Genomic DNA, 15454 nt, shown 5'->3' on the forward strand with positions numbered 1-15454 from the left:
CCCAGAAGGTAAATCAGGCAATTCGAGCGAGCTGTTTGAATAAACACCGAACAAAGGGAAACTCAATTAAATTTTAAAGGCAACACATTTTCAAATGGCGGGACTAAGCAGCATTTAAAGGAGATGATTGCTGCCAAGTTATTTCAAGCAAGCAGGAGGCTATTCGGCTTATCTGTTTGAACGTGCCAACAATTAATTTAGTAATCAGCGTGTTCAGAAGGGACAATTTTGAGAGGGTGACAAGGCGGGCCAGGCCCTCAGTCGATGTAAATTCGCACCGGCTTGCTGTGTGGCAGCCAGCCCCGCGCCAGCAGAGGGTTTGGCTGAAGCCCCCCCTGGGTGGGGGGACATGCCGGGGGAGGTGACACCTCTTACATAAGGACGGTGATGTGCCTCACACACATGCAGATGGTGATGCTTCTCATACCACCCACGGCACAGATGGACTGTCAGTCATCACATTGAAAGCCATTCCAAGAGTGCGCCTACCCCGAGTCCAGCAGGGAAAAAATTAAGTGCTCTTCTATCCACCAAACCTACCCCTGCCTTACACCGCACAGACACCAGAAGCAAAAATATTGTAGAAATAAGCCTGCTATTTATATAGCTCAGCAGATGAGATCCAGCAATAGAGATGCTGAAGTCACCCTTTTGTTTAATGTAAATTCAATGATGTTGTGCTTACAGACTCCCTTTCATCCAGAGACCCTGGAGAACCACCACCTCCTTGCTGTGCAGATGGACCAGCTTCTGTCCTAAAGAGGTTAAAGGCTCAGGTCGTGGCCCTTGCCAGCCCCCCTGCAGTGAATGCGTCTCTGCTGCCAAGCCATCTACGCCAACAGCGTGCGGGGTCCTAAAATAAATCCTTTCCTAAGTGTCTTAATTTAATTTGGGTCCCGTGAGGCGCCGGTGTCTCGGGAAGGGCCATGCACCCATCCTGGAGCGGTCGGTGCGCAGAGCCTTAGAGACAGGGGCAAAAAGGTGGCCTGAAATGGAAGAAAAAAAAAAATATATATAAAAAAAATTCGTAGACAGCTTTGAAAAATATTCCTGTCATAGGTTTACCTTGAGTAACATAGTTGTTAAAGACTGAGGCGATGAAGCCCAAAAAGGCAATCTGCATTATTTCTCACAGAAATCTTCTAAGAAATGGTCTGTATTTCCTAAGCTTTCTTTTAAAGGGCTTGTTTTTCCTTTTTATTTTCCTTCCCTCCACAGTAGCTCTTGAAAGTCACAAATTATTGCCATTAAGAATTATTACTTCTTCAAGAAAAGGATATGCCCAAAAGAATCAGGGGAGGGGAGAGAGAGGAGACAGAAACAAATCTCAGTTTGAACTCTGCAAACCCAAGTATTTTGATTAGATATTTCCAGTCACTTTCTGGGGGTGTAAAACCCGCGCCAGGTGACCAGGCTGGACTGCAGCTAGAGTGTCACAGCCTGCCCCTACCACCCACAGGCCGCCTGTCAGAAGGAAGAAGTCAAAAGCTGGAGAAGTCCATAGGGCCAGTAAAAAAAAAGTGCAATAATTTTGCAAAGCAAAAAAAGCTAGCCAGTAATAATTTATGGAAGGCATGGTTTTTTCTGGATGAGGTTTAGGATTCTGCGTGCTTGTCCAGAGCTAAGCACACCGTGTAAGCACTGGAGCATCTCCGGCTGGTGAGAGGAGGATCAGCTGGTGGCCACCACCTCTGTCCCCTGCTCCAGTGTCCCACCAAGGCGCCCCACTGGCTGCGCAGAGGGAGATCAGGAGGAGCTGAATTGCAGCCACACGAGAACATGGCTCACAGGGGACCAGCACCCTCACCGCTTCTTGCCTGGCCAGTAGCTCAGTGATGTCTTCATGCTGCACCCAGCTGAGGGAGCAAGCTCAGGACACCCACCTCTAAGCCACTCTCCATCATGCAGAGGACAATTCCTGCCTGGAATAAGGGTTTCAAAGCCACGCAGTGGATGCTTGATAATCTCTTGGCAGGACGTGGGCTATCTCAAACGGACTATTATAAGATACATATAAAACGAAAGAAAAAAAATAGGATTTCATTATTATTTCCCAGTGTGCTAGGTTCCTGAGAAGCTGGCAAACAAGTGCTCTAGAAGCTTTCCGATGTGAGCTCCCACAGGTGATGATGCGGAATGCCACCTGCCAGGCTGCGTGGAACAAGTCCCTCCACCACTCGTCAGTCCTGGTTTCTCTAGAAACAGCCTGGCTCAGTCCATTTTGAGCCCTCAATTTGTGCTACTCTACCCTGCTCCCTGCTCTTCCAGGCCAACTGGTCTTCCACCATGTTGAGCAAGGGATGGTCTATTTAAGACAAGTGCCATCTGTAAGTCTCAACTCTCCACAGCCCTGGTGGCAGCATGTCCTTCTTGAGAAACACACCCAAGCCATATCGGAGTTGAGCCTCTTCAGGAATGTTCTTGGATATGGTTTTTAAGGGTGAGTTTGTGCTGTAAGCAATGGAAAATAACAGTAGCGTGAATTGCTCTGGCTCTACTAAAGTCACTATCACACTTGAGAAGTCCCATCCCCTAGGGAACTGTATTATCATACAACCCACACCTCCTGCTCCAACACCTCACGCGTGACAAGCTGCTAAATGCTCCATTCGGTCCTTCATCCTCGCACGCACCGGTTAAGGAGCCCTCCCACCACAGCTGGCTGCTCCTTGCTCTTTGGCTAATTAAAATGAGATATGAAACTGCATCCAGAGGAAATCCTCCTAGATGATCCATCTCCGTGAGCACGGCCAAGCCCGGCAGCAGCGAGTTGGAGACCAGCTCCCTGTTAGCATCCTCCACTGCCCCCAGAGGGTTTGGAGTTTAATCCCAGCTATTTCTCTTCTTCCAGGTCAGTGGAGCCAGAGGAACGAGCTGGTTTGGAAAGACAGTAACCCAGCTCCAGTGAGAGACGCAGCCCCAGCCCCAGCGTACAGTGAGCCTGCATTCGTTAGAGGATTAAATTTTAAGCAATGCCAGGCAAACTTTCCTCCTGATCAGTTGACATCGACAGAGAAAAGTCCTGCCGGGCTTCCTTGAAACGTGAAGGCTGGAGGCTGCACGAGAGGACATTCGTGTGAAGCAAGGGAAACATCCCCCCAGTGGGACAGGGGAGGATGGGGGGGGGGGAAAAATTGGAATGGGCCTGCAGAACTCTGATGGCAAAGTTATTAAAAGGAAAGAAAATTAACTCTGGGAATATGTTAGCGCTCCAGCACAGTTCTTGAGGTAGTAACTCAGCATAACGTTACTGTGCCCAATTTGGCACAGCCACAGGCTGGGCCACATAGTCTCAGTGCTGTGTGCTCCGGAGAGGAGGAATTTGGGTGTAGCAGTGAGAACAGACGTTCTCATACCGGGCAGGCGTTGTAGGCAAATGGCCACATCACCATCACAATTCCAGCGTTCAGCTCTCTCGGAATTTGAAGAGGAAAAATCCTTTAATGTTGTTTCCACCTCGTAAAGTACTTCTAGCACTGATGAGGAAGACAGAACCTGAATGCACATTTTTGGAAAGCGCATTTGATTATCTTCTGGAAAAAAGGGAGTCTCATGAATGCAAGAGAACATCTCATACATTAAGAGCATGGAAACCCATGAATATGACACCTCATTGCCCTGTAGCCAATTTTGTTGATCAGAATCATTAGGATATGAGAAGAAAATAGTTAAGGTGCTGTAACCAATCTGCAAATGTTAGAAAATCTACAATCATACAAAACTAATTTTAAGTGAAATGGGATGGTCTACAAATTACGGGCAAAGGATTGCTGCAAAAGGCACTAAGAAAGGCCAGCAGGAAAGCAACACAGAGATCAATATCCCGCCCAGGACGAACGGTGGTCAGGAGAACACAGGCAGTATCCCTTTAAAATATCAAGGCAAAAATTATTAGTTGGCGGGGCAACAACAGCCAACACAGACTTTGATATTGTTGTTCTGTTCTTTTTCCCCCCCTTTACATCATAAACATGTTTGAAAACAAAGATAGATATAATGAAAATGAAAATAAAGAATTAGCACTTGCCCAAAGGTCCAATGTTGTACTGTGGTGGTTCACTCATTTTTCATCCCTCCTGTTTCTTGTCAGATTTGTACAGCAATGTTTTTCTCCCCCTCTCTCTAGGACTCATTATAATCCTGCCTTGAGATGCTCATCTATCAGCCCATCACTCATAAAGCACGCCATTTATCCTACAGTTCAAACATCCATCCAGACCTCGGGAGGACGGTGGGGACCAGGGAGGGAGAGGAGGAGAAAGCACTTTTCCTGTTGCTTTAAAGCTAGTTATAAACTATGGAGGATGCTAACATCTACCAGGGAAACATCTCACACTCCTGACTCTTTTTTCCTCCCTTCCCCAAGAGCTGTACTTTTCACACAGAGCTGTTTTTCAGAAACAGCGTCATTTAGGGTCTCCACCTAAAGGAGACCTGTGCAGGATGAGGATTAAATAGTCAGCTTGTTACCCCTGCGATGAAGCCAGATTCTGATCTCAGGGAAAATGAGCCTAAGTCTAGAATAAACTAGTCCCTTCACTGCAGCAACAGAGGTGCGAGTGTCATCAGCCTGACCCCTGCCACATGATCTGCCCAGCCCCAGGCCATGGCACCCACCTACCCGTCCCCTGCCTGACTCTGCTCCTCCCACCAACATTCAGGAAAACCTGTGCCCAGAAAGCTTCCCTTTGCGACCACCTGCCTATTACTTAGCGAAGCACGTACCTGTTAGCAGCTATTATCGACAGATTATTCGGATCAAACACCACAAAAAAGGATTTTCTTGAGCAGATTGCCGTAAACGCAATCTCTCCCCCACGATCTCTTCCAAACCATCCCCTTCCTTTCCCACAGACCTATACGTAACTCACAAAATGAAAACATCTTAAACCACAGTAAATTATTTTCTCTACTCCATCCCACCTGTCTCCCATCTGCTATTCCAGCCTTTCACTATCGGGTGCAGTAAAATCTGATTTTAACACGAAGCTGACACGGTAGTCTCATTCTCTTCAGCCAAAATATGAAAAATAAAAAGCTACCCATATACACATTTTATCACGGCAATAGATAAATCTATCACAATAAGAATTTTGACAGATAATAAAAAGCAAAAAAATACTGAGGAGGTTTACAGCAGTTTAATGAAGGCTCTTGTACCAAATCTTGAACTCAAAGTTACAGTCAGAATTATTGAAAAAAATAACTTACAGTGAAAAAAGCTGATGAGAATCGCCCACCTAGCCATGGAATTAACTGCGGTTTAACGCTGTGCTTAAATACTCACCACACAATAGAAACAAATTTAAATCACGACCAAGGTACACATAATTCACTTCCATTCTGTTTTCAATTACATGTATTCAGCATGTAATTTAGCCTCTGGAAGTTACTCTGAAGACCACAGAAGTTTCTTTTTTTTTTTTTTTTTTTAAATACTCACTGGAAATAAATACCATTTAAAGAACACACGTGGAGTGCAATAAAATAGACACTTAGGCACTGGTACAGTCTAGTCCTCTTCAGCCCTCTACAAACTACAAGACAAGAAGTTTTAAACCACAGATGGAGTGGAGAGCGGGGCAGAGCTGTACAGGTAGCGCAACAGGTTATGTACTACACAAGAGAACATCTGCAAAAGGTCCCAGGAGATTTTTGTTGAAGATGCAGCGTATCCACACCAGATATATTGTGAAGGGCTTAATGTTTTCTGAGAAGGTGTGATTCTGATGGGACAATATATAAGGCATGTAAGTGTTTTCCCCTTGCTCTTGTATCCACACTTCATATTTCACTTCTCTGACCTTGAGATACTTCAGGTTCCAGGGGATCTGCCAGGACACGGCAAGTTTAGCTTCGCTGGTCCCCTGGACAGAGGCTTGACACTTGGCATCCCTCACTTTGCCAGGGTAGAGGCTACCGGACCACTTCTGCCTCCTGGATCCAGGCTTAGACTTCACAGTCTGCCTGATGACATGGATGAGAGAAGGGATGTTCACCTTCGTGTCCTGGTAGGCACGGAACAGCCACTCGGGGTTGCGGCAGCAGAGGTGCCGCGGCACCTCTGTGCTCTTAATGATGCGCTCTTGCTCAGCTTTGTCCAGATGAGCAATCCCGCCCTGATCCCAAGGTCTGTCTGGGTAGGTGACGGTGTCTTCCTGGTCGGTGTTCTGCCAGGCAATGTACTGCAGGTCCATGCCAGGAAGGGTTGCCAGGGTTTTGTAAGGAGTATAGTGTTCAGGGTTGATAGCATAAGGAAAGAGCTCCACCACTGTGGCACCTCTTGGCAGGAAGAGAGACATGACTAATTGGGCCCCATGCATGCTGACCAGCATGGACGCATTGCTGATCAACCGGACGATGTCAGAAAATGAATGCTCCTCCAGAGAGACAGTAATGGTTTTCATCTGAAACTCCTGAGCGAGAGCCAGGATTAGTTCTGCCTCATTTAGGATAAGTCTGTTGATTGTTCGACTGAACACTACGATGTACTCCTCACTGGAGCTTTCCTCCAAGCTGACGTTCAGCTTCTGCATCATGAATTTGGTGAACTGCCTGATCTCATTACCAGAAACCAAGATGTTAGCCTTTGGCCCTTGTGGTTGGACAAATCCGTACTGGTACCAGGTGGTGATTTTGGACAGTCCCACATACGATTTGGTAAAGCAGAGGAGCCTGCCCAGGGTTTTAAGTTGCTCCCTGAGGAGTGGCTGCTTGTTACTCAGTAACTTGTAGAGGTCAAAGTGAACACCTTCACTCCACCCTTCCATGAAGAAGAGCCGTGCCTCCAGATCTAAATCAGAGAACTGCTGCATGGTATAATAAATAGGGAGGAGGTCGTCATGAAAGACGTGCATCAGGTTGTCTGGGTTGAACCTGTTAGCGATCAGCGCCACATCAGGCACGAAGACCGGCTTTGGCATAAATTTCAGTGCAGCAGCTGGCAGCTCCACAAAGTTGAAGTACTGGGTGTTGTGATCTTCCACTGAGGAGAGGTCAAGCAGAGCCGGCTGGAACCTCCGGGAGCCCAGGTTGGGCAGCATGACCGAGGAGTTGCTGTGAAAGTAGACAAACTCCTCAGCCTCAGTAGAGTAGCAGAGGGACTCAAAGCGGCAGACACGATCAGTGTGCATCCTGCCGGTGCACACCATCCTGGTACCGTCCTCCACCAGTGCCTGGAGAGCTGCATGGTAGTCAATCTGAACCTGAGAGAGTTCCTGAGACTGACGGGTGAGGACCAACTCCTCTTCAACCATGAAGACATGCTCTCGCAGTTTGATGTATTTCCACAGCACAGCAGCGAGGACAGACACGAGCAGGGCATTAAACACGGCTGCTATGTTCATTCTGTAGTTAGATCCTAGCAAGATGACAGGTGGGGAACGCAATGGAGAGGGAACACATCATGGTGAGGGCAAAGACCTGTGGAAAATAAACCAAGAGGAACCATTTAAACATCAGGTTTACAGCTCCACCATAAATCATATTTTATAGACTAATCAAGAGAGTTTAGGCTTTTTTCAGCAATTTTTCCCCCTCCCAGAGCATGAGGGAAAAGAAGAAAAAGAGTGCCAAAGCACTACCCAAAACTGTAAAAAAACCAAATAAAGCAAACAAAACTGGGAGCTGCTCTACAGGAAGGCTTCCTCTCTCATTTTCATTTCTACCCTTTTGGAGAAGCAAAGTAAAAGAGTTTGAGGATGAGTTCCATGAAGCTTTGTCAGAAAAAAATGGCAGGTTCCCTGGGACTTTGGCTCACTCTGCTTTTTGCAGACCAGTCCAATAGCGAGAAGGAAGACAGCGCTACAATCACTGGGCCGCTCACAGAGGGCTTGAGAGACCCAGCTCCTTCTCTTGATCTGCCATAGGCTTTTCGCATGGCTGTGAGGACCCAACTTTGCCTCTCGCCTTTACTGTGCAGATAACAATGGTACAAGGAGTATTGCCAAATATAGATTTTGCTACACTACATTCCAATATTAAATGTGAACTGGTGAACGTGACATTCAATTTAATTTTATTAGGGGGTGGTGGAAGGACTTTCAGGTCTACAGACTGCCCTGTGGGAGACTCCCAAGTCACTCAGTTGTTTCTTTGGCTGCAATCCGGGATCAAAGGCTAGGAGCTGCCATCATTTTCCAAAAGAAATATTGGCATGGGAGAGAGGAGAGCTCCGCTCCTTATGCAAGGAACTGAATTTTCATTAAAACAATCAAACCTTCATTTAGCGAGAGTCTGACTTGTACCAGCACGGCCAACCCTTACACAAATGGGAAGGTAATACATTTGAAGTGTTTCCAGTGTTGGTGTTTCCCTGTTCCAACCTGAGAATCTCTTCTGTGCTGCTCCGAGGATTCCCTGTTTCTTTTTCCGTTATGGGAAAGATCCTGCCAATGTTTTCTTTCTATGTAGAAACACTACTGGCTTATATCAAAGTATTGATTATATTTTCAACTGTGAACTTCAATTGAGATATTGATTCAACTACAGTATTTATGGGCTCCAATTTTCATTATGCATCAAGGTTCACTGCTAGTCAGGCTGTAAATAATTGCAGCCATGACTCATGGGGAACTATAGGAAGGGAAATTTCTGATTGGTATATACCTGATTAGACTGTTTCTAACTGCAGTTTTTAAAAGTAGCAATTTAAACTCCCTTTGATGCAAGTTTGGAGGGAGGGAAAAAAGCAACATCTCAAGCACGTGTTCTGACATCCCAAGCAATAGTTCCTTAGGCATTTTAACCCGGAGATGCTTGTTCTTATATGCCGGAGTGGAGGAAGACAGCGAGGCATATTTAGGACCAATGCAAACACCACCTCTACTGTCAAGGGAGTTCTTTCAAAAAGAGAGATTGCAGCCTAAAAGTTTGATCCTGCAATCTAGTTCTTGTAGCTTGGAAATGAACGGAGAATCATTCATGGAATTCAATGAAGCCAGAAAGGATCCCAACAGCCTGCGGGATCCCTGTCTTAGAAAAAAACTGAAGGTACGTGGGAGACTGTATAATGCTAAAGAAATGAGTGCTAGCTGTAAGCCGCACAGATTCAAGAGATGGTCTCTGGGGATCTGAGCAACAAATTCATTTCAATTTCAGAGCAGCTCTAGCTACTCAAATGGAACAGAAATGAAGTTCAGCTCCTTTGGCAAGTGGTTTGAAAAACTGCCTCATTTAGCAACTCTCTAAAAGAAAGCAGCAAATTAAAAAGGTGTTGTTTTGATGTCAACCATGGAAAAGGGAATGGGAAGGGCCCCAGAGCGGTCATCTAATTACCAGGGCAGGATCAGCTCTCCCTAAACCACTCCCCCAAAATGCTTATTTTATTCATCTCTTCAGCCAGTCTCTAGCAATTAAGGCATGAAGGACTACAATAAGCTCTTTCCTAACACTCAGCCTTTGTTTACACCACAGCAATTTAAACCTGGTCTTGTCGCATGTGGCACAGATATCCTGCACAGATGAACAATGGCTGTCACATCACCTCTCAGTCTTTCCTCCTCTATAACAGGGAGGGACTGCTGCTCCTGATGGCTTTGCAACGGTGGCTGTTCCACGGACAACCTTGAATAGAAACCTTCTGGGGACAGTGGTACATCACGTGGTTAGGCTTTGCTAATGTAACCAAACCAGTTTTCAGGAAAAGAAATTTTTGATGGGGACAGATCTAAGATTTTCAAAGCTTCATTTTACTTCTTCACTATCTTTGAAAGATGTCTAACGATATCATCCAACTCTTCACATAACCTCTCCACTACAGACCTCTCATCTTGTGAGCACTGCTTTAAATGACTTCAGCAGCAGCACCAAGGAGAAGACCAAGCCCAAGCAGCCACATGCAAAGCCCACTGGCCAGTATGTGAAGGAGACCTTTAAAAATCAAGTCCTCTGCCACAAGCACACACTTCAAATAAAGGCCAGTGGAAGGCCTTGTGGAAGCTAACTACTGCAGGTCAGAAGAACAAAGCACCTACAAGTTCAATGGAGTCAACACAAGTTGCAAGAACTCGGCAGAGGGGGAAAACCACATGGCCCCTTCATTATTCCAGTATGGTGGGGAGAGTGTGTATGTGTGGGTGTTTCAAAGGCATCAGAAGCCAGCAGTCCATAAAAACACCACTGATACAATCTGCATTTCATGGGCATTTCAGTGGTGGAGAGATCTGCCGACCATTACAAACCCCTTGAGCTGAACAGGCCTCCTTGGAAACAGCCTGTTCTAATGTTTCACCCCTGACTGATTTGTTTTCTCCACTCTAGCCCCAAGGGAAGGGCATAAGAGGCACTTCAGAGATGCAGCCTGATAGATGTGGCCAGTGTTGGGAGGTTAGCAGTTTTTATTTCAGACTCTGCTACAGCAATAGCCACTAAATGGCTACAAATGAACAACTCAGCTTTTTAATAAAAATCACCTGCAAGGCCCTCCTCCATCTCTTCCCCCACTCCAGTTCTTTCATTTCCCTGCACTTAGCTGAAGTGAGTGCATGTGCTTTAGCCAACCAGGTGTCAGGAATGAATGTTAAAAGCTAGCAATGCTAAAGGAATCCATCTTCATTCCTTCATGCCAGTTCATAAATCCTGGTTCATGCTGCTTGGCTGAAAGCTGCTTTTGATAGAAAGCAGGGGATGTGGACAGGAAAGGGTGTTGCAGGCAGAACTGAAAGGAGAATTTCACAGGTACACAGGGAACAGTCTTGATTCCTTGCCTGTTTTCCCACATTTTATCATTCACCTTTTTTTTTAATTTGACATTTTCAGTGAACACAGACCTCAAAGAACTAAAATCTTTGGTCCTTCAAGGAGTGACAGAACATAAATAGTAACAAACCGTCCTGTTGTTTGGTTTTACAGACCCAGGAGAGGTTGCACTAAGGGGCTAAAGGCAAGCAATCACTCTCCAGGGCTCCTGGTTCCTCAGTCCCCCAAGCTGAGGTCAGTCGTTAAGTGCTGTCAGCAGCAGTAGTCCTGGCATGGGAAGCTATTCCAGAAGGCAGCAGGTAACTCTGAAATAGGTGAAAGCATTTAGTCTTCCACCTGAAGAGAGATGCTTTGCAATAAAGTAAATTTTCGTTACTAAATCTCCCTTACAAAATGGGTCTTAGAGCTGCCACTCCCCTCCCACGGTGTCATCAGAGAACATCTTAAGAACTAAAAAGCACTTGCAGAAGTGGGAGGCCAGATACACTGCTACTTTCTTTTAGAGCAGTCCTCTGTGCTGTTTCTTTCTACATATAGGTCAGCATCTAGGCTGTTCACAGCCCTAATTGCCCAAAGACTAACCACCCCCCGCCCAATTCCTACCACACTCATCCACCCTCTCCACTTCCCAGTGACATTGGGATAACCATGACTTTGCTTCATGTGAGAAACATGCCCCAGTTACCAAGGAAATCGCATGGACTGACATTTTTTTACTCTATGCTTTGAAATGCTAAAGCACCATCCTTCAGCAAGAGAAGACGCGACAGCTGATACACAAGAGCCTAGCCAGAAGAGATGTGCACGTAAAAGCAGCACAGGCTTCTCGTTGCCAAGTTGGCAGAGGACAACGATGCCCCATGGGAGGGGACGGGTTGTGCCCTTGAGGAATCCCAACAGGAGCAGGCTGCAGGGGAGGAGCAGGAGTGAGAGAGGGAGACAGAAGTGGCAGATTTCCCTGGAATGCATGCTGAAAAGGCAGTGGGGTAGCTGACTTAGGGCGCCGCACGGTCAAAGATGGGGAGCTCAAACAACACACTTGCATAGGGGAAGCTCAAGACTTTGCAAGGGAAAGAAGTTCATGCCCTGAGGTTTGCAGCTCAGCCACAACAGATGCTGCTCCAGAGGCTAAGAGCCTGTGGGAGGGGCTCTATTTTTGGTCAGCTTATTTTTCCTCTTTTTCCAAAAGAGACCTTACCCCATTCTCTTCCTCCACCCTCACTAACTTAGCAAAAGGGTCACAGATTCATCCTCTCAGCCCAGATACTGCTGCTCTAACTAGCACTGATTACTAGCGAGCAGGTAAAGACTTCAGAAGCATGCCATCTGGTGTGTTCAGCAAGCAATTCTGGTAGAGACCTTGAGAATCTTTGCAGGGCCATAGTACTCTCATGGAAGTTTGGACACAGTAGCACCTTCCCCCTGTTAGCTGCTGATCATCCGATATTTTAAACATCCTCAGGAAGTGGGAAAGTAACAGGAAGCATAGGTGGAGAAGCTGTTCTTCATCGCTTGTTAACATGTCGAGGAGATCAGAGTGGGTGGGATGAGAGAATTTCTACTAACAGGCAGTTGGCATAAATGAATCCAGACAGTCCTTTAAGAGATGAATTCTGCTATTCTTTTTTCAATTGTGAAGCTAGGGTAGGATGAATCACTACTTTAAAGCTATTAATTTGATGGACAATGTTTTAAATCCCTTATCCACTTAAAAAAATTACAATCTAGGTAAGAAATTGGGAGAAAAGCTACAAAGTCCACACAACAAAAACCCAAACAAACAAAAAGACACAAACATGCACTACTAAGAATCTCAGAGGAACAAAACGTGAGTTTGATTAGGGAGAATAACGGTCACCAGGGTGAACAGCACATCTAAAGGGGACCACCTACTCCTGCAGGTATTAACAAAATGAGAAATGCCAGTTTTGTCTCCTTAGACTTTGACAAGCTTTTGTTACCAACTGCCCAAGCACTTTCCAAGCCAATGCTCAGTTTTCCAGAGCTACAGCAGGCTAAAAAACCCCTCACAAAATGGAAAAAAGCATGAAGGGGACACGTTTCCAGAAAGCATCACCACTCTGTGTACAGAGCGAATTGCCTTTACTGGGTTTGGCCCAACTGACCAGCTCCTCACAGAGCCTACCAGTCATGGCAGCAGTGTCCAAGCAGAACCATCTCCGCAGTTCCCAGAAATGCGGCACAATTGGAAGTAGACTGGGGCTGCTCTTGCAACAGGACAGGGAAAGAGCTGGGGCAGAGCTGCTTGGGCAGGGGACCCTGACCCTTCGTGTTACAGCAACACAGTGGGAGGGCTGGGAGCTGATATTCCTTCCTCAAGGACATTTTCCCCATTAGCACTCCCTACCCTCATATCCATCTCTTGCTAGGCTGGCTTTCCAGGACCGGCACAGGAAAAGTAAAGCGTGCAAACATGGCATTTCACACTCCCCCTGCAAAATGTCTTCTGTTCTTTCTCCCATGCCTGATGCAAGAGGCTTAGCTAAAGATGCAGTATATGTAATACATGCTGTTTTAAATATCTACTTCATTCATGCTCAAAGCAGAAGTTGCTAGAAGGCAACTTTCCCAATTGGAAGGAGGGGGAGTTAGGATTCAGCAGCCAAGAATTGGCTTTTATTCTCATCTCTGTCACAGATTCCCCCAGAACTACAAGCAAGTCAATCCCCAGTTATTCACTGTATTTGTTTAATGAGATACATATATCTTTCACAGTACATATCACATTAAAGAAAGGATGGTACACTGAATGATTGATATACTGGAACATTTTCTCTGTAAAAACCAGCCAAGTGTAGAAGTGCTGACTTTTTAAACAGGAAAAGAGCAGATTCTCAAAGGGAGCAAACCCAGCAGTTTAAAATACAAATATCATTAATGAAGCCTGATATAAAAAGGGGATATGAAAAATAAGAATACCTTAACTCTGCAGCTTCAAGTGGAATTTTAAATATAGAACTTTATTCAGAAAAAATAAAATCAAAACATAATTTTTTTTTTTTTTAGAAAAAACAACTGGTTTTTTTTTTAGATTGTTTAGGTATCTATAGACAGTTGTACTCAAAATATCTTCAGTTTTTTGTGGTTTAGCATAAGACAGGAACAGAAAGCAAAACAGTAAGTCTTTCTATAGAAGCGCGCAACCAAGGAGACTGAGGCTCTGTGCAATGGTCCCTACCGCAAACATACCTTCAATATGAACAGGAGAATATTGGTAGCTACCGGACACCTTCCAGTTGTGCTTAGGGATGGAAAATCTAAGTTTTCTTCCATTTAATTTCAGAGGCTGAGAGAGCTGGGATAGGAAGAGATCAAGCCTGACTTTCAGGTTGACTAGCAGCCATTGATTTAATATTTGTTGATACTGCTGTCTTGATCTACAAAAAAGAGGTAAAAAAAAATACCAATACTAAGCAGTCAATGCATATAAGCAAACCATGAAACCGAGCTGTAAGTATGAAACTAAATTCTTAGGCTTTTAAGGTCCACATTTCCAAATCTCTTCTCCATCCAGAATGACATGTTGTATGAAATTCTTGCCACAAACTAACCCTGATCTCCAGAAAATTCACCTAAGAAAGATGCATTTCTGATAAACAATCTTGAGGTGGGAGATGAAAGAAAACTGAGCTAGAAAAGGAAAAAAAAAAAAAAAAAAAAGTACGTGTCTCAGCCCTCAAGCCTTCACCTTCTGACAGTCCCAAGCCTGAAGATGAAAACTCACAGTACTCCAAACAACCGTGGCTAGACAGAGGGGGAAGCTTAACAGACAGAGCTCATTCCAGCTGATCTTTGTTCACCCGAGTATCCCATCGAAACCTATCAGGTTATATTGGCATTAACAGCACTGTCATATGAGTAAAAAAACACTCCCTTTTGCCTGGTCTCTTGCTTTTAGTCTGTAAGCGAGATATCTTTGTCAGAAACAAAAACGTGCCAGAGAGCAGCAGCTTTATCTTACTTCAGTGGTCTACCTAAAGCAAAGACAGTGAGGGGGGCTGAAGGGAAAATTTACTAATGCTGCAAAAGTGAATTTAAAAGAATACGATGCAAAATCCCAAAGTACTGAACAAGATGAGCTTCAGCCACTCCAACTATGCCTTTGGGCTTTAGCTGCCATTTGTTATTCTCTGTATGTTATCTATCCTTTCTTTCTTTATTCTCTGACAGGAAGAGTACCCGTGTTATTTGCATACTGGGACTGGTGCTTAGCAGCATTTACAGCCTGAGCTCTCCTTACTTCCCATCAGCATGGTGCCCGAGACCGCTCCTGTGTGCTGCAAATTCTAAGCAGGAGCCAAAATTGTTCGGAGCACAGTGCAGCCAATAAGAACAGCGAAAATCCCTCCTTGGTTACCACAAACTCTACATTAGCATGTTTTTAGGGGAGGGTAAAAAAAGGAAAAAAAAAAAAGTCATTCCAAAGCAGCACCTGTCCAGTAAGAAATACATTTCTGAAAACCCACAGAATTTAGTCCAGATCAAAGATGTTTTCCCCATGAGACTTTTGTTTAAAAATGATAAAGCAAACCACCAGCCAAACAAAGACGGACTACAAAAACCTGGGATTACAAATGAACTACTGACCTCCTTCCCACACATGCACAGCCACAGAGGAGAGATTCAGTGTGAAGCTGGGGCGGGGGGGGAGCAAGGAGACAGCATCAAAAAACATGCTACCCTCCCACCCCTGAAGTACACTGCAGCCAGGAATGCCAACAAAAACCGAATTCAG

The 15454-nt window shown here is 45.2% G+C and overlaps 1 protein-coding gene across 10 annotated transcripts in view; it reads right to left on the reverse strand.

The window, feature by feature from the left end:
* Window positions 1–5126: 5126 nt before the first annotated feature.
* The window catches only part of POMGNT2 (protein O-linked mannose N-acetylglucosaminyltransferase 2 (beta 1,4-)), a 35312-nt gene continuing 24984 nt past the window's right edge, over window positions 5127–15454 (reverse strand). For 7 of the 10 annotated variants that reach the window (XM_054191902.1, XM_054191898.1, XM_054191899.1 and 4 more), the window contains 2 exons: window positions 13909–14096; window positions 5127–7422 (listed from right to left, as the gene is read on the reverse strand). In XM_054191902.1, coding sequence (XP_054047877.1) covers window positions 5610–7346 — 1737 coding nt within the window. In that variant the 5' untranslated portion in view covers window positions 7347–7422; window positions 13909–14096 and the 3' untranslated portion in view covers window positions 5127–5609. Of the gene's footprint in view, window positions 7423–10849; window positions 11004–13908; window positions 14097–15454 lie in introns of those variants that run through there. The other 3 variants (XM_054191903.1, XM_054191904.1, XR_008464913.1) reach the window with 2 other exon arrangements.

The sequence above is a fragment of the Rissa tridactyla genome, chromosome 2 (assembly GCF_028500815.1).
Source record: "Rissa tridactyla isolate bRisTri1 chromosome 2, bRisTri1.patW.cur.20221130, whole genome shotgun sequence".
In the NCBI taxonomy this organism is placed as follows: domain Eukaryota; kingdom Metazoa; phylum Chordata; class Aves; order Charadriiformes; family Laridae; genus Rissa; species Rissa tridactyla.